This window comes from Gossypium hirsutum, chromosome D13, assembly GCF_007990345.1.
Source record: "Gossypium hirsutum isolate 1008001.06 chromosome D13, Gossypium_hirsutum_v2.1, whole genome shotgun sequence".
Taxonomy (NCBI): domain Eukaryota; kingdom Viridiplantae; phylum Streptophyta; class Magnoliopsida; order Malvales; family Malvaceae; genus Gossypium; species Gossypium hirsutum.
In genome coordinates, this window is record NC_053449.1 from 4,540,985 (window position 1) to 4,566,687 (window position 25,703).

General features: G+C 32.7%; 2 protein-coding genes, 1 long non-coding RNA gene and 1 pseudogene across 3 annotated transcripts; 1 reads left to right on the forward strand and 3 right to left on the reverse strand.

Annotated features, from left to right (window-relative positions):
* Positions 1–1,909: 1,909 nt before the first annotated feature.
* Positions 1,910–4,442, reverse strand: LOC107894267 (ferredoxin--nitrite reductase, chloroplastic). Its single transcript, XM_016819529.2, has 4 exons — positions 3,781–4,442; positions 3,335–3,689; positions 2,962–3,250; positions 1,910–2,874 (listed from the first exon to the last, which is right to left on the reverse strand). The coding sequence occupies exons 1-4, from the start codon at positions 4,160–4,162 to the stop codon at positions 2,134–2,136; spliced, it is 1,767 nt and encodes a 588-aa protein (XP_016675018.2). The 5' UTR covers positions 4,163–4,442; the 3' UTR covers positions 1,910–2,133.
* Positions 4,443–13,518: 9,076 nt separating this feature from the next.
* Positions 13,519–17,966, reverse strand: LOC121225650 (glycoprotein 3-alpha-L-fucosyltransferase A-like; annotated as a pseudogene).
* A 2,992-nt stretch (positions 17,967–20,958) lies between these two features.
* On the reverse strand, positions 20,959–21,917 carry LOC107894269 (uncharacterized). The gene is made up of 2 exons (XM_016819532.2): positions 21,378–21,917; positions 20,959–21,292 (listed from the first exon to the last, which is right to left on the reverse strand). Exons 1-2 carry the CDS (start codon positions 21,754–21,756, stop codon positions 21,201–21,203), a joined length of 471 nt encoding a protein of 156 aa, XP_016675021.2. The 5' UTR covers positions 21,757–21,917; the 3' UTR covers positions 20,959–21,200.
* Positions 21,918–21,955: 38 nt separating this feature from the next.
* Positions 21,956–25,581, forward strand: LOC121225651 (uncharacterized). Its single transcript, XR_005923511.1, has 4 exons — positions 21,956–22,427; positions 23,417–23,496; positions 25,166–25,247; positions 25,359–25,581. It is a non-coding gene; the product is annotated as an uncharacterized lncRNA (long non-coding RNA).
* Positions 25,582–25,703: the final 122 nt, after the last annotated feature.

Sequence of the window (25,703 nt, forward strand, 5' to 3'; positions counted from 1 at the left end):
AATATATCAATGTAAAACGGTGCTAGTTAGATAATGTTGTTAGTAATTTGTGAAAACTAAATCAAATCAAAATTTTACATATAAAATCATGTAAAATCAAAATTCATGGATGATATTACACATTAAATCAAAGTTCATATATGAATATACAAAATAGTTTAAATTATTTTTCTTCTAAAAATATACAAAATCAAAACTTTATTCATACAGCTACATAAAACCAAGTTTTGATACACATAGCGTGTTAAATAAAATTTTATGGACAACTTCAATATTCATCCATCTAAACTTGTGCCCAATTAAAAGGAATCCTGGGCTTGTGAGCCCAAAAAGCCCACGAACAATATTTTTAATAATTTTTTTTTATACAATACTTAAAAATACACATAATTCCTTTCAACCTTTAAATAAGAAGAAATAAGAGAAAAAAAAACGTTTTAACGTGCTCGAATCTACGTTTTTCTACTTTGACAATAATTTCAATGCCAACCAAGTTAAGACTCACTGACCTTAATAATCCCCATTCTATTAAATGAAACAATTTTAATTTATCGGGCAAATTGTTATTTTCATCCTTATTACTATCATAATTTAAAGACTTAAAACAATTTTGTTACTCGAGTGATGTAAAAATTAAAAAATAATAATAATTAAGGAGATTGAGCTAGATTTCTTTTTAGATGATAAATTAGTGAAAAATAATTATTTTGATAAGGATAATTTTATCATAAATTTGGAGTTTTAAGCTTTTTAAAACAATTTTACATTGCTTAACTAATATGTTAAAACTAACGTCAATAATGATAATAGAAACGATGGTGAAACAATAAGAAAAGAAAAAAACAAAGAAACACAGATTTTACGTGGAAAACTCTTCCGGGCAAAACCACAGGCAGAGGAAAAGAAATTTCACTAATGTTGAAAATAGAATATATAAGAGGAATTTCGACTATATCTACCCTCAGCCTTAAGCCTTCTACAAATCCCTTTATTTTGTTACTGTATTTTATTTCTTTGACAATGATTCAGGTCACACAACTCTAATATAATATTTTATTTGAGTTGTGTTTGTGATTTAATTAAAACATTACATTAATAATAATAGAAGTATCAAATTATGTCAATAGAAAATATAGAGAAAAATAAAATTTAAAATTCTAAGTATAAATGAGGTAGTGGTGCTCGCGAATTATTCGAGTTTAACTCGAAAAAAACTCGAATCCGATTGAGTGAATTTCAAGCTATCGATTGAGCCGAATTAGAGCACCATTATACTTAACTGGAACGAGTCGCAAATTTAATTGAGCTTTTCATTTTAATATATTTTTATATTATACATTTATATTTTTATTATTATATAGATAAAGCTAAAATATGCATGAACTTGAGTACAAAAATTGATAATAGTAAAAAAAAAAAAAAAGCTTAATTGAGTTTGAATAGTTCGATTAAATCTTGAGTTGAACTCAAGTTTAGATATTGATATTCAATAGAGCTCAAACCAAATATCGAGCCTTAAATTTCAAGCTAATCTTAAACTTGTTACTATTTGAATTCAACTTGACTTGATTACGCCATCTAAAACCAAGAAAATAAAGGGTATAATCAAACTGAGATGAATTCAAATAGTAACAAGCTTATGATCAACTCGAATTTTTTTTTTTTGGTATGTCCTACATTTTTACTATTCGAATTCGAGCTTAATTATTGCTATTAGAACATAGTTTTTCTTTTTTCATGAGATTTTTTTACACTTGATAGTTACATTAAATTCCGATTGATTTCAAAATTGAATGTAAAACTCTTCAATGTTATTTCCACCCACAAAATTCAAACTTGAAAGCTTAAACAACAAACTCCCTATTAGAAAAACAGAGGGAAAAAGCATTCTTTCAAACATGATCATCTCTAAATTTTAACTGAAAATATATTACCAGTAACTTTATTCTAATACATATGCTGAAAATGTTACATATTTTATAATACAAAGCCCTTCATCATCATGCCATTGATCAATATTCTCCAAATTTAATCCTCCCCAGTATCTTTCAAACCCTTCATTTTTCTTGGTTATTAGAAAAAAAAAATAAAACAAATATAGAAGTAATGGAATGAAATGAAGTTGATTTTGAATCAATCTTCCCCTTCTTCCCTTTGCCTAGGGACAGCTCCAAAGTGTTCCACCAAAATGTCAGCAACTACAGGTACCAAGTTCTTACAAGGGACACCCTTCTTATAAAGCTCTCCTAAATGTGAGTCACTCCCAATTCTCCCTCCCAAGAATATGTCTGCCCCTTCACATGGTTTCCCATTCTCATCCCTTGCCATGCACCCCATGAAACCTATATCCGCCACTTGGACTTGACCACACGTGTTGGGGCAACCGGTCCAATGCATCCTCACCGGCCGGCTCACCGACACTAGCCTTTCAACCTCTTCCGTCACCTTCAAGGCTCTAGCTTTTGTTTCAATAATGGCTTGTCCGCAAAACTGGTTACCAGTACAAGCTACTAGCCCTTTCATGAGAATACTTGGTTGGGGTGAAAACCGGTCTTTCAATAGAGGCTCGTTTAGTAATGCTTCTAGTTTCGAGTTCTCAACGTTGGGGATTATGATGTTTTGCTCCACAGTGAGTCTGAATTCGCCCGAGCCATACGTGTCGGCTAACCGGGCTAGTTCGTCCATGTCGTCGGCTTGGACTCGACCGACTGGGATGTGAATGCCGATGTAGCTGAAACCTTCTTGCTTTTGCGGATGGACACCAAGGTAGTCTCTCCTTTCCCATTGCTTTTGAACCAAATCTTCATCAGATGCTCTCTCCAACTCTTTCTGAGGCATTCTTTTGGCTACTTCTGATCTGAACACTTCAATACCCTGCATTTCGAAACAAAATTTTTGAGCCTACGATTCCTAAAAAACAATCGAATATGAACACGAACACGAATACAAAAACGAACTCACCAGTTCATCAATCAGCCACATCATTCTAGTCTTTTGCCTATTGCCCCTGTATCCAAGATCCCTATAGGCTTCTAACACAGCTTTGCACAATGGAATCACATCATCAGCTGAGACCCAAGCATCAAGAGGAATGGCCTCATCACATCTCTTGGCACTAAAGAACCCACCAACCAGCAAATTAAACCCAAATCGTCCGTTTTTCGTCGCCGGCATATAAGCGAGATCATTGATATGGGGATGTTCGTAAAGATCATGAGACCCCACGACACAGACATTCCATTTCCTAGGCCTATATTCGAAAACGAAAACATGTCAAAAATCCAACACATTATACTTTCCAAGGAACCATGGCTAGTAGTGTCAAGGAACTTACAAGTTGGCAAAAGCCGGATTGCCGCGGGAATTGGCGGTGATGAACTGAGATAACAAGTTGGTATAAGGTCGAGTATCGACAATCTCTTCGGGGTCGATGCCGGCAAGAGGATTACCAACAGGGTTCCTCACATTGTCCATGCCACTCTGTAGGCTCGTCAAGCCTACTTCGTCGAGACCCTTAAGTATTTCAGGCACATCAGGCAACACCACTCCACGGATTTGCCAGTTTTGCCTTGTCGTAACATCTGCACACCCTTCTTTGCCGTATTTCCTTATCACACTGGCTAAGTACCGTGTTTGTGCACTTGTTGTTACACCATTTGGTAGTTTTAATCTCATCATAAATCTCCCATCTGACATAAAAAAAGACCCAAAAAAATAGTCAATAACAAAACTAATACAGGTCGAACAAACAAGGTCCCGAGTTGAGTCTTAATTTCTTACATTGATGTTTTCTCCTATGGAACAAGCCGAGCCATTTAAGTCTAACATCAATGTCGTCCTTTGTAGCCTTAGCTTTATCAATATCCTCGAACGACATCTTAGCGAGTTCATCAATCCCAGCTTCCATGAAAAGCTTCAAAGGGTCTTTCTCGATCTTTATTTTCTCTTGAGGGTTGATGCCATCTCTGAACTTCTCTTTCAACACGAAGTACCCCTCTCGTTCTTCAACTCGGGGTTCCAACCTCTGCCCGTCGACATCCACCGAAGTCGCTGGCGCCGTCGTGGGAGCTGCCATAACCCATGTTTTGGGCTTGAAAGAGGAAGCTGTGGACGGCAGTAACGGCTGTTGTGGAGCAAAGAAACGGACCGAAAAGGAAGACATGTGGGGTTTTGTTGTTTGAAAAGAAGCTTGGAACTGGTGGAATTGTGGTGGTGGAAAGATAAGTGAAGGGATATCAGAGTTCGGACATTTTTGTAATGGAATGAAGGGGACTTTAAGAGCAAAGGGGAGGGTTTTTTTTGTTTTTTTTTTTACTGGTTTTTTTTTCTTTCGGTGGGGGGGACTCTTCGATGATGTTAAGGGTCAGCTTGGGTTGTAAGAAAGAACCGAGAAACATGACAATGTTTGGGTTTGTCTTATGAACTTTTAGTTAGAAAATTCTAAGTAGATTATCTAATATTGTCTATAAATAGATATTCTTATTTATTCACTTATTTATTTACCCAATTTTCTTTCTATATTTAGTTTAGAAAAGGGTAATCTAAATAATTTTATATTAAAATTATTTAAATTGGAATATTAATTTTAGTAGGGTTAAAATTTTTTTATTTTTCAATATTAATTTCTTAAATTTTAAAAGTATAGGTGAAATTCTAATAAATTAAACTTGAAAGGATAAAAATCAAATCAAATCAAATCAAATCATATTTTATTTTATTTTTATTTAATTTATAATTAATTTAATTTTTATTATATAAATTTAAATATTTCATATTTAATATAGTGAAAATAACTTAAAATTTATATAAAAAATTACTTTTAAAGAAAATATTATATAAAAGTTTTTGCTTGTTATTTATTCAATGAAAATTTAGTTCCTTTTAAATATTTATGATCTTTTTTTCCGAAATTTTATGAATTAATGTTTAAAAATCATAAGATAAAATTCATTTTATAAAATAAGTCAATAACTCAAATTTTAAGATTAGTAGGAAAAGATTAAAAAATGAACCGAATTATCATAAAAAATTTGAGAAATTAAAAAAAAATGTTCTTGAACTGAACTCACCCTAAAAAAGTTCTTTTTCGGATTAAATTTTGTTATTGGTCCTTATACAATATGTACCTTATAGATTTAATCATATGGTTTAATTTGGTCATTTTTTTAGTCACGTACTTTTTAAATTTTGATCCCAACTTAGATGATAACTATTAAATTTGTGAAATTAAATTATCATTTTGCAGCAAACATATTATCATATACGTAATATCATACGAGTTTATCATTTCTATATTATACTCACAAAAAATCGCATTATTTTACTTAATGCATTTAGCAGATACCATTGAGTCAAGCACGAAACTAATAACAAATTTTAATCTAACAGATTAAAAAACATTGACTAAATTCATAATTTACGCACATCACGAGACTGATAACAAACTTTAATCTAACAGATTAATTACTACCAAAATCGAATTTTAAAATTATAAAAACTAAATTAAATTACACAACTTAGCAAGTTTTGATTTTTTTTTTCTCTTTCTAAAAACTTGTCTGTTAGCATTTGACTTTGTTTGAACAATAATTGAATAAAAGGGTATTTGATTGGCTTTTGGCTTCTTGTTTAAACTGTGGAAACCACACCTAAAGGCAGCGTAAGGCCAATTGGTTCGGCCTCTAGTTTCTGCACTGGGGCGGTATATTCCCACCCTAGACCCCTCTACTTTTTCTCATATATTTTATTCAATTTTACCTTTCAAATGTCAAAAGGCAATATATATAATCACTTTTCATAATATCTCATATTAAAATTAACAAAATAACGGATAAAATATTGTATATTCGAATCTTTATTTTTTATAATTTAATTGTTAAAACTTACACTTTAAAAGTGTTCAATTATGCTCAAAATACATGTACTCTTTACACATTTGAAATATGGTCCCTATATTCTTTTTGATATAATAATTGAAGTTCAATTAATAACACTGTCAAAAAAAATCACCAAATTAGATTTATGTGATATTTTTAAAATAAAAAATTCAATAGAATTCTTTTTACGATATTATCAATTAGGCTTCAAATATATATATTATAATTTAATATGATACAGTTTAACTTTTAAGTATTGACAATGTCTTCATATATTAAATTAAAGGAGTAAAGAGTCTGGACATATTGAATTGGAAGTTAAAAAAACTAAAATTTAAATGTGTAAAAGTGTATAGGGACTAAAAGTAGAATTAAACCTATTTTTGTAGTAGAAGGAAAATAACAAAGGAGAGATGACCACTCACTTTTTTTATTGTGTGTAAAGGGAAGGGGCGAATGGAAAGAGTAGGAGAAACATGTGGGTTTTATTTATTTATTTATTTATTTTATTGATATTAACCTTTAAAATGAGCCAAGAGGCACCTTTTGTTTGACTCACCGCCACTACTTAAAGATCATTCATCCATTTATTTGCTTGGTTTCAATTTACTAGGAATGTGGGCCTATAATTCAAAACGCTCCTTCTTTCATCGTTTTGACCAATCCTACTTTTCTTGCTTGGAGGGGTTTAATCACACTTTTTTTTAATTAATATTAGTTTAAAATATTAATTATAACCCTTTTTAATTTTCATTTAGTATAAATATTTTTTTCTATGAAAGAAACAAAATTTAAAAAATTAAATTACTAGTCAAATCAAAAGCACCATTCGCTTCATCACTCTCAAGGACATCAATTAGATTTGTAGGAATTGTTGTCAAAATGTTAACCCTTCTTGAGTCCGTAGAGACCATCTTCGCTATTTGATTTACAACATGATTGGCTTTCTTAGGAATATATCTTGCCACCCAATACTTGTTTTTAAGAAGAAACTGATGAATTCGTCTAACCAGAGCTGAGTTCAAAATTGCTGAAATACTCCTTTGCAAAGCATGAATTATCTCAAGGCTACCAATTTGAATCAAGACCCTATTCAAGACTCAGTTTTGTAAGAGTACTAACCCATCCAAGATATCTCACAACTCAGCATAAAAAACCAAACACATCCCCAAAGAGTGGTTAAAACCCATAATCTATTTCCCTTGATGATTTCACACCACTCCCTCCACGAATGCAATGTCTGTTCAAGTTAATAGCACTATCAGTATGCAAGTGAAACCAATTTTCCGAATGAGAGTACATTTGCAAAGAGGTGCGTCTTCGACTCAAAACTTCATTATGCATAGTCCAAATTTGTCTCGCCCAAGTAATAGAAATTTTGATAATCTCAATCGCTTCATTATACTCGTAGCTTAAACAGTTATATAAATAAATATGAGCAAAATTTTAAACTTAATTGAACACAAATAAGTGATTTTCAGTTCATAAATAAACTCGTTTAAAATATATATAAAAATGGGTTTAATCTTAATTGAGCACAAATAAGTTATTTTCAGTTTAATATTGAGAATAAATGCACTTCAACGTGTTTGAACCCACATTTTCTTACATTGATAACAAGTTAAAATAAAAATTAACCAACATCTATAATTAATTTTTAAATATATTTCTATTTGTATTTGTCCTCTTAATGTTTTATCCTAACATTATTTGTACATAAATAAACATAAATTGATACTCATTCAGGTAAAAATATTGGGAGGCCCCATAATAGAGGTGTTCATAGGCTGGGCCGGACCCAGAAAAAATTTTGGCCCGCGTCCTAGGCCTGGGCTTGGGCCCGGCCAAAAATATGGGCTTGAAATTTTGTCCAAGCCTGGCCGGGGAAAAAATTCCTAAGCTCGAACCCGGCCTGGCCCGGCCTATTTTTTTAATAAACACCAAAAATTTATTTTAAAAATAAAAAAATAAAAAAATATATTTTAAAAATATTTTAAAATTAAAAAATTAAAAAATATATATATTTATTATATTCGGGCTGAGCCCGGGCCAAGAAAGTGGTGCCCGAGGCCCGGCCCGTTTTCTAAACGGGCCTCATTTTTTTTCCCAAACCCATATTTCGGGCCTATATTTTTACCCAAACCCTCCCATATTTCGGGCGGGCTGTCGGGCCGGGCCGCCCGGCCCATGAACACCTCTACCCCATAATAAGAGTTAGATTGTATTTTGTTCTCTTTAGCATATGACTAACGGAATAACCAGATAGTTACACGTTGCGTGTCATGTGTATCTCATGCCAACATAAATGAACCAGTTTTTAATAGTAAAATTGATAAAAAAAATTAACATAATAACTATTTTTCTCTTTTATTTAACATATAGAGATTAATTTGTCCATTTTTTAAATAAAAAGATAAAATATATTCTAACTCTTAATATAAAGATCTCCGTAATATTTTTACATACTTATCACTCAACTTTCATCAATTTATAATCTTGAAAATTGACGGTCGAAAAAATTTTCAGGTCCACAACTATTTATTCATATTCAATTAAAAATAGTTACAAGTAAAACTCAAGAAGATGATAAACAGAAAATGTGACAATAAAATATATTTATATCATTTTATTATATTTTCATATATCATAATTCACATAATTATATAAAATTTTGTTAAATTCATAATTTGTTATATATTTTAATTCTTTTATGTTGTATAATGTTATTATATAATATCATATAGAAATTTTTTTATGCAATATTGAGGTGGCAATGGACTAATGGAGAGATAGAGTTTCAATCCGTGTCAAACGAATGTCTAACAAAAATTTTAATCACAACTTCATACAAGTCAAGACAATATCATATAAATTCTCATATTAAAAAGTTAGAGCTGTAGCTTGCATGCATTCATGAGTATGCTACTAGCAAAAGCTCCTTGAATATGAAAATTACATAAAGTAGAAGCTTATTAACTTATTGCAAGCAAAATGAATGGATCTGTACCTATGAAATAATAAGCCTAGCTTAAACAACTTCATATAACATACGAATATTTTAGCACAATGTATAAACATCAATACAGACTCTGATTTTAGAAGACATTGTGCATAAGACATAATTTTATCAAATTTATTTTAGAAGTTAAACCAGAAGTTAAACATCAATACATACTTGCCCTTATGCCTTAAAACTCTTTGGATTACATAACAAAGGAAAAGAAACAGCAATACAAACATGCAATCGGGGAAAACTAACCTTTCAATCGAACATGCAATACAAACATTGAAAATACCTATGGAAAACTAACCTGTAATGAGCAAATCGAGGAAGAGTGCGATGAAGAAGTGTTGGAACAAAGAACCTGTAATGAGAAAAGGGAAATCGATTAAGTGAACAGTGCAATAATCGATGAAGAAAAGGAAGAGTGCGATGAAACGAAACCATATATATATACATATATCATGATCAACAACCAAACAAATAATGAAAAAAAATCATAACCAGCAAGAAACGAAATGCCGATTTACCAAAAACTGAAACAATCGCACCAAAAACTAATCGTATTTATAAAAAAAATTGCAATAACACCCATTAAAAATGCATGTAGAGAGGAAAGAAATAGAGATTACTCACAGGCGGAGATTACTCACTTGCCGCTTCAAAGCGTCCGGAGATCTGAGACCGTCGAGTCGGCGAAAGATGCAAAGATGAAAGTCGGGAGCGGTTGGAAGTTTGGTTCGCTGGCAGCTTCTGTTAATGTTGGGAGGGAGAGGGTGGGGTGGAGATCGATTTCGACAATGGGAGGGTAAAACAGAGACCGATTACCTAATATTTGCTTTTGGAAGGGTTTAGAAATCGGTGCTGAAGCAGAGAAAATGCCGAATCCGTCCGCAACATAATAGGCTCGTATTAGGGCAATATAGCGAACCAAACGGCGTATTGAGTGGGGCCACAAAATAGGGGTGTAATGGCTAATCCATTACACCCAACCAAACATGGTGTTACGGTTTCAACAAAAATTATATATTACACATTAAAATATCATATAGGCATAATGATTGATTTGATCCGCCAAATTTACAAAAATATCATTTCAGCCCTCTATTTATTTATTTTTCTTCTTCTTTTAACCCTTAAACTTGTGCTATTTATCAAATTATCCAAAAATGAATGAAAAAGTTAACATTTGTTAAATTTATTGATGTGACATATTTATGAATTGTCATATCATTAATTGACTATTTTTTTAGAATTTAAAAATTCAAATTTTTTAAAATTTAAAAATTATTTAAAAAGTATAAAAATATAAAACTAGTTTTAATTTTTTTTCTAAAAATTAATTAATTACCAACGTGGCATACACGTAAACTGCAATGTGGATGCCACGTTAGTAAAGTCAACAAACATTAATTTAACTATTTATGTTAGGGTGATTTGACAAACAATATAAGTTTAAGTTCAAAAATTAATAGATAAAAAATTAAATAAATGGTTAAAATATTTTTTATATAAAATTAGAGGTGGACCCTATCCTAGAAGTCATATTACATTTTGCTCCATCTACTAAAATAATAGACAAATTAGTCATTGTACATTAGATCAAAGAGTAAATTGATTCTTTCTGTTAAAAATTCCATCAATTTGTACGGTTAAAAATTAGCGTGGCTAACAAAATAATCAGACAATAACACATGCCGTGTCATGTGTACCTCAAGTTGATGTGCAAAGATCAATTTTTAACTGTAGAAATAGAAGAAATTTTTAACACAAAAGACTAGTTTATTTTTTAATCTAACGTACAAGAACTAATTTACTAATTTTTTTAGTAGAGAAACAAAATGCAGTCTATCTTTTAATTGAAAACCTCCATGCTACTTTTATTGATTATGCCTAATAAATCAATCCATTCATTTAATATATATATATAACTTTTGAAAAAAAATATAATATATGTAATGATTATTACTTAAAAATATATTATTTTTATATACCCTGAGATGAGACAGGTCAGAGCATTGCAAATCCAACTATGACTGTTCCCTTATAACTATTAATAAGAAATATTTTTGATACTTTATTCTATTTTTTTATAATATAGTAGTCCTTCAATATTGATAACGTTTTTTATCATCTAATTATAAAAAGTTACAAAATGACATTTGATTTTTTTCTTTTTTGGTCATTAGTCGTTGAAAGGCTAACAAAAAAATGACATGACAGCTTTTAAAATTTATAGTAGCAATTTTAACCGTCAACATTTATATATTGTGTCAATTTAGTATTGATTTGAAAAAAAATTAACCCTCAATATTTACACATTATGTAATTCGGTTCTTCTTTCTTTCAATTTTGCTTTTCTTTATGACCTTTCACCTAAAAAAAATAAAATTATCAACTAAATTTGATTGAAAATATATAAAAAATGGAAACAAACAGAAATCCAAGATAATAATTTTTTATCTTTTCACGTTCTTTTAAAATTAACACTCAATGTCATAAACAAAAACAAACTTGCAAAATAAAAAAGAGATACTAAATTACATAATATGTAAATGTTGAGGGTTAATGTTTTTGAATCAAGACTAAATTAACACAACATATAACTGTTGAGGGTTAAAGTTGTTATTATGCCGATTTTAAAAACTGCCAAATAATCTTTTTGTTAGTAATTTAATGGTTGGTAACAAAGAAAAAAAGAAAAAAGTTAAATAATTGAGTGACCATTTTATAACTTTTTATAGTTGGATGACAAAAAAAATGCTAATAGTTGGACAGTTTATCCTATAATAAATATTGTAGGTTTATAGTTAAGCTTAATTTGCTCTTTGGTCCCTGAAGTATACCTATTTTTTTGTATTGGTATTTAAAATTTATTTTATTTTAATTTGGTACCTAAAGTATTGATCCGCAATGATTTTTAGTCCAATTAAATAAAGCCACATGGCTTGATCTATATTTTCATAAACTAGTTTTTGGTAAAAAGAAATAAAATAATAAAATTAAAATTTTATTCACCTCCCCTTCTCAATCCTTGAAAAAAAAATCATTTCTACAAAAACCCATATTTGCATTTTCTTCTGTAATTTTTATATTCTCTGCTTCTAATTTTACTACATATCAAATTCAAATATCATTCTACTATCCATAGATCTATTGTTGCGGAAGGTGCGAAAACAATGGAGAAAATCTCAATCCCTTTTTGAAATATTTGCGAAAGGTCAAGAGGAATGTTGTTGCTTTAATGATGGTGGTAGAATACTCGGTTGTTGGTTCTTGATTTGGAGCTGTGGAATTTTTATGGTATAACGGATTTTTCATCAGGTTTGAATTCGCATTTCAGATCATGGGTTCTAATTATGAGTTTTTGTGAGATCTTACATTTGTTGACGATGAGATATATCATTTTCAAACAACAGGGCACATGCTAAATTTATTTGACGAAGCAGATGAGATATTTTTAGCTTTAAGGATACAATGCCAAAAGCTTTAGTGGAATCTTAGGAAACCATAAACATTTTTTTTTTCTGTGATTTGAGATTATATTTGGTTTTGCGCATTTGAGATGATGGTGTTGAATTGTTTTGAGTTTAACCATTCAAGTGTTTCAAACGTATTCATTCATTTGATTCCTCCATTTCAATTCTTTTCAAAATCAGATTTTGATTCTGTTGTTGATTTGAGTTCCAGACTGCACGTATTTGTACCTAAAAAATAATCATAGCAACAAATCTGAAATAAAAAGAAGGGGGTAAAAAAATTTAACCAAGAAATAAATTTTAAAATAATATTTTTTTCATTTAAAAAAGATCTTTGTTTTTGAAAATCCACATGGCATTATTTGATTGGCAGCCATAATTTTTAAAATGTATGTTAAAAATTGGACCAAAAATCATAACAGATCGATACATTAGGTCCTAATTAGGGACAAAAAAAATATTTAGATACCAATATAAAAAAATGAGTATACTTCATGGGCCAAATTGTGAATTTAACCTCGTAATTGTTGGGTAATTATTTGATCTATCATCAGTGAAGTTTTTTAAACTCTACAAATAGATTGAGGATGTCATTAAATTTTTTTATTATATATTTTTACTACACTCTACTGTATACTTGTTAAACACTTAACTCACTTGTAGAGTCTAAAAAACTCTTTGACGATGTATCAAATAGTTTTCATTAATTATTAAAAGCTACATGCAATAACTATTAGATTAAGGGAAATTATTTAATATACGATTAGTGAAGTTTTTAGAGTCCAACAAATATTTTAAAAAAAATGAAGACACACATCAATTTTACAAGAACGCTTGTGGAATTAAAAAAAATGCATTATAAATATACCAAATACCAATCCTTACCCTTAGGTCAAAATATGCTACCAGTCCTTATGTTTTAAAAAGTTAAAAATTATTATCTTTAAAATAAAGTTTTTTTCAATTAAAAATATTTTAACCCAATCATCAATATTGATAGTATTATCTATAAAAAAAGATGTTCATCATGACATTCATTTTCTATCATGTTAATAAATTTTGACAAAAAAATATCATATTTTTAATTATTGGATTAGAATTTTTTATTTAATTCTCTGAGGACTAACAACATATTTTACCTAACTAATAACACATCCAAAGCAAAACAATTTTCTCTCATTATATGATATACAAATTTTGAAGCAAAAGTTCAAAGGGTAAGTTGCATTATGGTGTGAGCTAAAATACTAATTAAACCATCAGTAAAATTTCAAGTATGCATATACCCCATAACCTACCAATTCAGCTCATGGAAATCATGGGATCCTTACAAGAAGCATTTGGTGAAAACCAAAACCTGCATGCGGTGACATCGAGCTTTCGGGAAATATCCGGCTATAATGCTGATATTTGGAGTCCATTGTTCGTGCTTTGCTACCTTCAATCTAGACAAATATGACTTCAAACTTTGCACAAGGGTTGCTTTGAATGTGGTTCTTAAGATCGGCATCTCGTTCGAACTTGAAGTTATATAGAGCCTGTCTCTGTGTCAACCCAACAGGGTATATTCTGTATACTTTTAGTTCATCACCACCTCTTATGGTTTCGGGTCTTTCCTGCTTCCAAACAGGCACGTGTTTTCGATACCTGAACTTCGTAAGCACAGAAGACTTCAAGGCGTCTAGAGTCAAATTGCTCGATCTGTTCATAAATGTCAGAAATAAGGATTGCATCCCGTTTCAAAATCGAAGAAATGGTTAAAATTAGCTTCCGCCAAGTGGAAGTTGCATTACACCGCCTAATGCCGCATTGAGAGATTGGGTCATGCTTAAGAAAAGATTCATGAGTTGCAACAAAGCAGCTGAAATTGAAGATAAATGGCCATGTATCGTCGTGAATGAGCACAACGCCACGAGATTTCAAGTTCTTTTTTCGATTGATTGTTTGTTATGGTTAAAGAAAGTCTAATCAAGTCCGGATTAAAGGATCATAAAATTGATTCATAACATACTAATAGCTAAAGAGTAAAGAGGTTACCTCAAGAAAATAGAATCCATCTCAAACCTCCCTCGCTCTCGTACGTATAAATGATATATGGTTTCTGATCCTTTGGTACACTTGCAGGGGCGTTTCCTGAAGTCTGAACTTTTTTCTTCTTTCTCCTGGATGATGGTAGCCAAGTGAATGCACAGACGACATGATGAATGAACCGCAGACATATCTAAAAGGGCCTTGAAAGAATCGGATGGGCCTTCGTACTTCCACCTAATCCATGGAGACCTCATTGTCAGCAAGATTCAACATAAGAAACAAGTTTCTCGTAAATTGACATAATTTATTACAGGGAGTGAACCACACTACACCTTAATGATTGATTATAAGCATCAGGGTTTTCAGCAAGGTACTTCATTCTGTTTGCAACTGATTGAACTTCGGCTAATTCCTTAATATGTAAAACTGAACCGGGATAAGGAGCAAAGTCTTCAATATTCGGTGCACCAACCACCACGGGTATAGTTCCTATAAAAGTTAAATAATTCCATTAATCAAAGGTGAAACCAAAATAGAATGGTATTGCAATATTCAAGTCCAAAACAAACACATGAATTCTTTCCTGCCCAGATCACAATTATCCTGACCCCATTTCTCGAAGCTTTTCCAGAAATTAGTTTTGTCACAATTGTTTTCAAATTGTTGGAAAAACTCTATTCATTTACTGATTTCATCCAAACACACATGTGCACAAAAAGAAAATCCTTACGGCGACATCTAAATCCAATTTAACAGACTCAAGTAGGAAATAACAAAGTTTGTAACATCAAACATCAGAAATAATGTTTCATACCTGCAACAAGAGACTGGAAAAATTTTTCAGTGACATAATCTTCCTCATTGGAGTTCTCAAAAGCCAAGCTAAACTTATAGCGTTTCAGAGCCTCAACTTTGTCCACTGCAAAAATTTACATGAAATATGTTCTTAAAACAGATCCACGAAGAGTAACCAAAATGACCGACCAGAAGCGCTGAGTTGACTAGGGTTGTATCATAAGAAAAAATGTAAGAACTATAAAAAAAGGAAAGCTTCGGCATAGAGAATCAGCAACCTTAGAAATGCAGGAAAATGTTTAAACTAAAATAAAATATAGACACAGATCGCTTGTAGATTACGCATAGGAAGTACTGCGAATTAAAAATATACAACGTTTAACAATAACAGTACATCTTTCAAAGTGCATATCAGTTTATAATTAATATAGAAAAGCATAAAGAAATGAAAATTCACCTTTTCCATTGCGATTTCTATGGCAACCACCATAAGAATCTATCTTGATATTCGCCTTTTCAAGCCCAACAAGAGCTTCCAAACGAAAGTTACGGGCACCGCAGTTAGAGATGAAAGCAGCTGCCAAAGCCTGTTCAGTCTTTGGCATCACTGGTGCCATGATATCATACTCAGCCCACGAAAAATATCCGACAGGAACATCTGATGAGAGGCTAGTCGTCATTACAATATCATAACCCCTCCTAAATAAAAATGTTTAAAAAGAAAAAACTGTTAGCTTTAGAAAGACTTCCCCATTAACTAGAATCAACAGTGGAGCCTAGTTTTCCAGTGAAATAATAGGCAAATATCGAGTTTGAAGGGAAATAGTCAAATTCATTTATACCGAACATTCCAAAATAGAAGCCTGATTACTTCCAAATATATATTAGATGTATGGTAAACTATGGGAAATATAAATGCATATACATAGCCATGTCAGTGTGCCTAGATTCTTGGAAACATCAAACATGTCTGTGTTGAAGCATCACAGTAGTGTTGTTGTCCATAGATCATAGCTTTGAAGAGTAATTCACATAAAATATCTTATTCGATATAAAATTAACTTTCATAGAGCAGGAAAAAAAAGCTTGCTAGAAGAGAATGTTGGGAAAAAAATAAAAAAGCACTACTTAATAGAGCATCACAAAAGTCCCACAAAATTACAGGGAAAAAAATGTGTTTGTTTCAAATGCAATGTGCTTACCCACCGTCGTGCCTGAGCAATATTATTGTCTTAATAGTACAAAGCTGATTCCATCGAGCGCAGCACAGTAGCTACTCCAGGTTCTTGAGACAAACCAAAGGCAGCATCGGTTTTCTTACTGGGATCAAATCCGAACTTACAACCCACAGCACAAGTTTTCCATTCCTACATACCATGAAAAAGGAAGTCAACAACAAACAAGGACATGTAATTTAAGCCTAAAAAGCCACTAAAACAACATTAAAGATGGGAAGAAGAATATGCAAAATGACAAGTCAACAAGCACTGGTATCATTTTAAGTCCTAACATAATTAGAGTAGAAACAAAGGAATGTCCATGATAAACTTAAACAATCTTTTATTGACTTCTAATACTACAAAAAACGATCTTATTTTTCGGAAAAGTGGTATTTTAGCATCCAAGTGAGCAGAGAAAAACTCGGCTGCGGAATGTACATACAAAACCAGCAGCATATGACAGCCCCTTACATCAATTACTACAAACTGCTGAACCAATGGCCTAATTATTGAAACCAAAAACTTCTACAAAGACTTTTCATCCTGGTACACACATCAAAAACAATGAAATTCTAATATGCTCAATAGTATAGTGAAAAAGACCTGATGTTCCCTCAAAACAAACAAGTGCCATAAGCAGTATTTCATTTGCAAATAACACTTATCAGTAAACTTCAAAACTTCATAGACAAATCATTCAGAAAACTTCACAATCTTAAAAGCCAAAGGTTCAAGCCAGCTTAGTGCTCAATAAAAATGTTGTTCAGACTCTTCATTTTTGTTGAACTATCTCTGTATGGCGATATAATTTGCAAAGATCCTCCAAACACAGAGAAAAACATTGAAAAGACTAATCATACCGTATCAGGTATATACTTGTATCCTACACTCACACACAAGTCCGAGTAACATAGTCCAATACATTATATGGTCAAAGAACTTGCAAAACATCAATAAAAAGTAATGAAGGAACCTGCTCAGTGCCCGAAACCCAAATGGGATCTTTGCTAAAATCCCTTGAATAAACCACGGCATCTTCTCTCTCAAGCCACTGTTCGCAGTTCTGTGCAACTCCGTTCTGATCACCACCCAAAGCTTCAATCTCATTGTCAACGCCAGCTACTGCTACTCCATCAGAAAAGTGGGATTTATAGAACATATCGGGCCATGAATCGAAAAAGGCGGCGTTTTTAGCCATGTCGAGGCGACCAAGAAACGAGATTTCAGCTATGACCACAAGGGCCACTACTAAAGGCAGCAAATTGGAGCATTTTTTCTTGTGGGAAACAGATGTAGAAGATGGCGGCAACCCATCGGATACGGGTAAGCCTTCTTGGGTTCTTGACCCTTTTAGGTTTGAGACAATACCCATCAATCAAAAGCAGTGTCTTTTCTTTTTCAACGTCAAAATTTTGATGTATGATATTTTGAAGGAATTATCTGTTCATGTTTTTAGAAAAAAGAAGAAGAAAATGCTAATGACTTATAATTTCCTCGTTCAGAAATTCCAAGGGGACGGGGTCTACGGAAGACGTTGAAGTACTGCTTTTAGTTGAATATTATTTTGGATTCTTTTGGGGCTTTACTCCTAGGCGCCATGATGAAAGGGGTAAAGAAAAGCCTAATTCTGCTTTTAGTCCCTGTACTATTCATATATTTAAGAATTCTTTAAACTTTAGGTAAATTGGATGATATATTTTTTTAGAATAAAACATTTGGTCAACTAATCGACATTACGCATAAAAATTCAAATCATCAAACAAAAATGTCATATAATACAATTTAATGAGAATATGTTGACGGTGTTGTCCAGTATACTTCAATTATTAAATAAAGAGTAAGAAACTAAATTACTGAAATTGAAAATAGGACTCAATTTAGAATGTGCAAAGAGTATAGGGACTGAATTTGTGAATAGTTTGTTTCAATCCTTTTCCCTTTTGTTCGTTTTTTTCGTTTTGCTAGATTATTATGAAATTTGCACATTCAAAACGAGGTTATTTGTTAGAAAATGAATTTATAATTTAAAATGTTATTTTAATAAATAGGTCAAATATGTATAATTTTCTAAAGAAATATCTTTTAAATAAAAACAGAAAAATGGATATATAGGTTTTATTTTTCAGCAAAAAGGATATTTTGTTTAATTATTTGGTCTTGAGATTTAATTTGATTTTTTTTATTGATGCCTTATTTGTTATTACGAAGTGTTCGAAACCTTATTAAAGAAGTTTCTTTTTAATGCAGAGAATTTGATAGATTCTAAAATATATGTTCACATAATATCTTAGTTACATATAAAATATAATTGGTATAATTCTAAATTCAATCCCCTAACATTTACTATTTTTAACTTTTTATCCCTTCGATCCCCCATCTTTTTAACTTCTTTCATCACTTTGTTAAATGTTTGTTTCTCTATGTCCTCCTCAGTGTGACTCATCATTATATATATATATATATGAGGCATAGTCCATTGATATGTGTGGTGCCATGTTGCTCCTAGAAATTGCACACGTCTTAACAAAGGGTTCGCAGACCCTAAGTGAGCTGTTGGGGAGCTAGCCAACTTGATAGCTGAACCATACCTCAGCCAACTATAATGAGTAGCGAGCACACGTGTCAAGCAAACAAGATTTATGTGGTATGCTCTATATTATTTGATAACACACTTTGGCACCTAATTTTTAAATTTTATTCAATTTACTATTTTAGACGGTGTACGTTATATAAGTTTTTAACAAATACATAAAAATTATTAAAATTTCATAAATATTCAAAAAAAATCAATTCATATAAACAATTCAACAATGTGAACTGTAATGCAAACTATCACACACAAAAATGTAATTTGATTAAAAATTGAAGGTTAAGGATTGAAATGATAAAAAAAAAGTATTTAATATCAAATTAATAAAATGAATTAAAAGGTTATATCTATCATTATACCAATATAATTTTGTTTGTACTGTGCCTACAAGTCTGCATCATGCGGCTGGAAACCAATAATAAATCTAAAAGAAAAAAACACTTAACATGCAAACCAGCATAGGAATTTCAATTGCTTACAGTTTTAGGCAACATTAAGAATATTATATTGTCTGTTTTGCATTATACTATGTCACCAAGATTCTAAATTTATATGCCTTACCTCCAAATGAAAGCATCTTTGATACATCTGGAGTTCTTTTTTCTGAAAAAAAGGTACCACAACTCCTTTGTTAAACAACCCTCCAACTCTAGTTTGGACTCGGGTTTTTCGAGTTCGGGCTCATTTTGCCATCTACGGATCCCCGGATAGCTAACGGTTCAGATAGCCTGGAGAAGTTTGCTAACAATTCAAGTCTAAACAAGTAGGGAGAAAAAAAAAAAGGATGAAAAAAGAAACCCATACTTGAATTCAATGTATGCTAAATCTTCTGACAATCTGTACAATCACACCATGTTGTGCCCATCCTGTTGTATAAAGCCACTTGCAAGACAATCAACAGAAATCAACTCTTGCTACTAATGCATTCTCACCTACAATTTTTCTTCAAAAACTAGTCACATCAGCTCATTTTAAGATCTATATATTGCTTCATTATGCTCCTTCATGCTGGATCTTACTAAAACACAGTTCCTCTTCTTCACATGGCATGTCTCCACTTCAAGTTTGTTTGGATGTAATTTAGTGATAAACAGGGGTTTGATGTCGTTCGGTCCAAACCGGCATTACATCCATTTCATACTCCGAAAACTAACATATCTTTAATAGTAACAAGCTACAAAATACTGGCAGATGTCACAAGAAGCTGTACATTCACTAAGTCTAGAGACACCAAAGAAGGATGGCTACTAATCATGATACTTTACATCAGTAAGATCAAGCTGCTTGCACTCGTGACTGGTTTTAAACCAGTAACATAACCAAAAAGCGGCGTTCATGTTAGGGAAAGAAAACAAGTTTTGTTTACAAAAAAGCTCCAGGAAAATGATGCACGTCCGAGGAAAAGTACGATGCTTATGTTAGTTAGCACGGAACAGAGGAACTCATAGCAAATGTGAATAATGATCGAATGAAGACAAAAACATGATGGCAGATTGAGGATAATTAGATTTTACCGCTCATGCGGCTATCCGAGAGATGCTGTTCTGAATTTCTTGCTGGTTTGCAAGATAAAGATCTTATTACTTCTCGAGTAGATTTCATCATTCGAAACCACAGTTTCCCTTGGAATGGGGAGTACGGCTGAACTTCTTCTACCAGCAGATGTAAAATGATATAAAAACGGACTTCCATCGATATCACAAGAATCAACAGCGCTTTCCAACTAAGGGTCACTGCTCTTATAGTTTATCTTCTAGCAGCGCCATCTTGTAACAAATGGAAGCTTTGCACTTAAGAGAACAAGAGCATGCTGTAAAACTACAAATCCAAATAAACGAAGCAATTCACCTCGATTATTCTTATCATAATATTCCCAGCATGCACTAGATCGGGCTAAGGGTTGCAATGTTCTCCAAGATACTTGTTTGAAGCTTGTAAGAAACTAGAATCACATCTTTCATGAAGATATAAAAGGAAACAATTGGAAATTTTCTAATAAAAATCACTAGTTTTCAATAAAAAAAATTAAAATTTAACAACAATCCAATCCAGCACACTTTAAAATTTTCTAGTATTCCTAAACCCTAAACCTAAATCATGTATTAGAATACAAAATTGAAGTTTAGAACTAAAAACTAATTACTATATCAAAAATTGTTATCGCCTCTATACAAAAAGTACACAAGAAATGAAAACCTCCACAATAAATCACTTTGGTCCCCGTGGAAACTGCCGCACCGAACATGCCACCACCTGAGCCCATTGACGCAACTTAATCTTAACCATCTCCGGATCATCGCCTATAACACAAAATTTCAAATCAAACAATTAAGAACGCCGTTTAATTGAACTTACTAAGAAATTTACTTTGATACTGAATTTTACCTTGATCAATTATCGAGTTAGTGCTACCGGCGTCACTAAAAGAGTCCATCGATGACGCGGACGACGACCTCGATATCCTGCCATTGTACTGACGATTAACGGCACAGTAAAACGGCAAAGCGGGTAAAGCATGGGATAGTTTCGGATCTAACACAGGCGAATCTGGTTCGAAGCCGAAACCTAAATCTAAACAACCTTTGAGCTCATCCAAATCATCTTCCGTGAAGCTCTGACTACGGCGGAGCCCCGAGCCGTAAACTTCCTTCCGCCTGAGCCACGCCTCGTCTCGCTCAGCGTCAGGAGACCATGACCGCTGCTTGAACAAAGGGCTTGATTGTTGCGAGGGAGGAGGTAGCGGAGGCACGTAGCGTTTCGACATTGGGTTCACGGCATCCGCAAAACGGCGTCTCTCGAGGTCGGCGAGGGAGAGGGAGGGATCGAGATTTGTGCAATCATATATAAACAAATTTATACACGTAATTGGACTTGGAAGTAATTTGCTACTTTTGAGAGGGATGTTTTTGGAATATTTTATTCATCTATATAGGTTGTAATGTTTGCGATAAAAATTTTAAATAAATCGTAAGTTAATATTTTCAATAATTTAAATTTTTTATATAAAATGATTTCATTTTTAATGGAAAATATATTCAACTAATTTTAGGGTGCGTTTGATTGACGAAAATAATTTTCGAGAAAATTATTTCTAATTTTTTCGTTGTTTGTTTGGCAAAAAATATTTTTCATTTGAAAAATCAACTCCATTTAGGGAAAATGCTTTCCCTTTCAATTTCCGTAAGACATTTTACTGGCTTTCCTCTCTATCGATTTTTTCGGTCCCTCCTTCTTCATTCCTTCATTTCTGTTAGAAAACTTCCTTGAGATTCTCATCTTTTTCCAGTAATCCCCCACTCTCCTCCTTCATTCCTTCATTCCTTCATTCCTTTCTGTCGATTATCGCCATGGTTTTTTGTGGGCTCGAACTCGTATTGGAACCTAGACGAACGGATATCGCAGCTGCTGCAGTGCAAGCCTTTATTGGAGCAGTAGGTAACGGATCTGTTTCAAATTTCTTCATTTGCGGTTTGATCCATTTTTTGTTTAGTATTTTCTCTATATGGGGTCAGATCCATTTTTTGCCATCGATCCATTTTTTGTTTAGTATTTTCTCTATATGGGGTCAGATATTTTATCGAAGACTTGTAATAATATTCAATGAGATAATTCTTTTGACATGTGTTGTCCTGGTTTTGTTATTCTATTACAGTAATAAATTACAAGACTTGGACTGAAATTGATTTTCCTCTTACACCATTTTTGAATGCCTAGTATCCTTCTGTCTGAATTTCCCTTTTCAAATGTAGGTGTTTTTGTTTATTTTCTTTACCCCACACATATAGATACGAGATTATGATCCTTCAAATCCTTCAAATTGTAAGGAAAAACGAAACAGTGATAAGATCTTTGTTGAATTATGTTTTTGTTCCATTTGCTTTCACTGATATTGATTCGTTTGTTTGTTCATTTGTTTGAAAATGTGTTGCTTGTTTTCACTGATATTGATCCATTTTGTTCGTTCATTTTCTCGTATGCTAACCATATTCAATTGACTAAAGAATTGGTTTTTGAGACTAGAAATTAATAGCCTCAAAATGTTCTTAGAGGGTAGAAATGTTCTGAATTTCTCGACAAGTTTGGCGAAGTATATGGGTATCAGTTACCCTTTTTGTTGCATTTGGTCACGCTTAGGCTTCTCACAATAGGAAGTTTTACACAAGCCTTGTTTGTCTAACTCCTGAATAATAGAACGCTCTCTGTTAAAGAGCGAGGTGCTGTAATTTGAGTTGTGATAAATCAATTTCTTGCTTGCTGGATTGATCTTATTTGGACAGTTATTTTAGTGTAGTCAAGCACCATATTTAGGCGCCAATGGCAATACTAAGCTTGCAAAAGCCAACTTTCATTGAGGCACATGCATTTTGTGTAGGCATAGGTTCTTGCTAACATGGTTCTAATTTCTTTCTATGCTTGACCTCCAGCTATACAGTTCTTGCTGTCCTAGCCTCTACCTCAGCATTCTTACTCCTGTTAGTGGCCTTGGTTGATATTTTCATAAGAGGTTAGTGTTGAGCGTCTTTGGAATGTCTTATTTCTTGATTCTGGTCTGCTAATGGCATGGCATTTGTGGTTGTTATATGTTTGAGGTGTGCTTGATATATGATTTGGTATAATATGCATTTGTGGTTGTTATAATTCGGTTCAAGTGAATTAAGAATGGTTGTTGGATGTGTTTGGGTATGGTTTATTATTGATTTATTTTTACTGTAATTTGTTTATGTATTATTTGCAAAATGGTAGTGGTGAACTGTTATATTTGGTTGATGGTAGGTAAATACATATGTGCCTATGTCATGAATTTTGGTAAATTTGGCATGATTTATAGCATATGGCATCTGATTGTGGACTAATTGTCAAGTGAGCAATTCATGATTAATGTATGAATTGGCATATGTGCCTTTCTCTGGTTAGCACTTACTGATCTGTTAGTATTTGTCAGTATTTGTTAGCACTTAATGATCTGTTAGTATTTGATGCTAGAGAAAATGGGTGATGAATGCTAGAGAAACTTTTCAAAGAAATATTGACGTCATTTCTCCAAGCCAAACATAACCCTCCTTTAGTTCTCTCTGGATCTACCTCAATGCCATTCACAAAACCACATCTTCTTCGAACTCTTTCCATTTGAATCCTGCCAAGTTTCGTCTCCATAAAGAAGACTATGTGGGGGTCATAAGTCTTCAGCGAATGCCGAATTCTTCTAAATGTCCGTGGACTCCCCAATCCATGGACATTCCAACTTATGATTTTCATAACGCCCGGTCGGCTTGCCTCTTGGCAGCCGTCAATGTCAAGTGATTAAGGTCTATCAATCTCCTACTTCTTTTCGGAGAGATAATCCCCTCATTCGTTAATACAACATCATTCTCCTCCCTAGATCTTTTTTCACCTTCTTCTCCTGCTAAAGCCGCATCCTTTAAATCATGGTCCATCGCATCATGGGCTTGATCCGTCAATGGCCTACCCTGTTTTGCTCCATCACATAAGAAACTCCCTTCCAAATTAAAACCAAGAACTGGATCAACTGTCTTCCCAAAGCTCTTCATGTGCTTCATTCTCTGTGGTTCCCTTGCAACTCTCCTGTTGCCCTCCTGAATTCCACCTGTAATCCCTTCCCCATCTTCTCGTTGCCAGACACTATTCATAGTCAAAGTTCTTCGGGATTGTGCTCTTGTTGATAAGTCCCAGCCCATATTTGCAACTTCCACTCCAATCAGCATCTTTGCCTCGCAAAAAGAATCATTATGACCTAGTTTTCCACAATAGAAACAAAAAAGTGTCAATCTTTCATATTTAAAAAAAACATATGACTTCCTCCCCCGAAATTCGATTAGCTTCTTTCTTTTCAATGGACGTCTGATATCGACTTGGGCCCTAATCCTCATAAAATTCTTGTATTCTTTCCCTATATTTGACACATCATACTCCATAAAATTCCCCAAAAAATTTCCCAAATTAATTGCTAAGTTTTCAGAAAACAGACCAATAGGCACGTCATGTATCTGAACCCAAAAAGGGGTTAACACTAAAGGGACCTGCATAGGATCCTCCTCCCACATCAGTTTATAAAGTATCAATAGATGATTATTGAATGTCCATAGGGAGCCTTTCAAAACCCTCTCCAGATCCATATAATGAAAAAATTGAAATAAAAACCTTTTTTTCCCCAGATTTTGGATTCTAACTCCTCGAACAGGGTGCCACAGATTTGCCATAGTACATTTCGTGGCTGGAAAATGAATTATACTTGCTGTAAGAAACTCCTCTCTTCTTTCCGTTCCAGGATTTTCTTGAATTTGAATAACAACATCCTCCTCTTCATTAATTGTTAATTGGGCTAATTCATTCTCCATAATTTTCCAGGGACCGAAACGCAAGAAATCAAGAAGAAAAAGACAGACGAAACAAGAAAACCTAAAAAAAACTTGCCAGAGGCGGCAGACATAAACGTGCTAGGGTAGCAGACCTAGTACTGAATTTTAAATATAACTGTTCAATATAATCATATTATTTGATAAAAGTAAATATTGATTTTTTTAAATATATTTATTTGTTAATTTTAATCTTATTAATATAATATTTTATATTGTTTTGAATAGATTTAGATAAAAGTTAAAAATGATAATTGAATATCTCAATTTAAAAAAATATATATAAAATTTTAATAAAGTAAAATCAACTTAATATTTTTAATTGAGTAATAATTAG

What these genes read in the sequence shown, in the direction of transcription:
- LOC107894267 (XM_016819529.2), bottom strand. Translation starts at nt 4,162, where the DNA reads ATGTCTTCCTTTTCGGTCCGTTTCTTTGCTCCACAACAGCCGTTACTG. An exon ending in CCATAGGAGAAAACATCAAT is followed by an intron (nt 3,690 to 3,780) that starts GTAAGAAATTAA and finishes TTTTTATGTCAG; the next exon opens with ATGGGAGATTTATGATGAGA. An exon ending in TGTGGCTGATTGATGAACTG is followed by an intron (nt 2,875 to 2,961) that starts GTGAGTTCGTTT and finishes TTCGAAATGCAG; the next exon opens with GGTATTGAAGTGTTCAGATC.
- LOC107894269 (XM_016819532.2), bottom strand. Translation starts at nt 21,756, where the DNA reads ATGTCGAAACGCTACGTGCCTCCGCTACCTCCTCCCTCGCAACAATCA. An exon ending in TAACTCGATAATTGATCAAG is followed by an intron (nt 21,293 to 21,377) that starts GTAAAATTCAGT and finishes TTTGTGTTATAG; the next exon opens with GCGATGATCCGGAGATGGTT.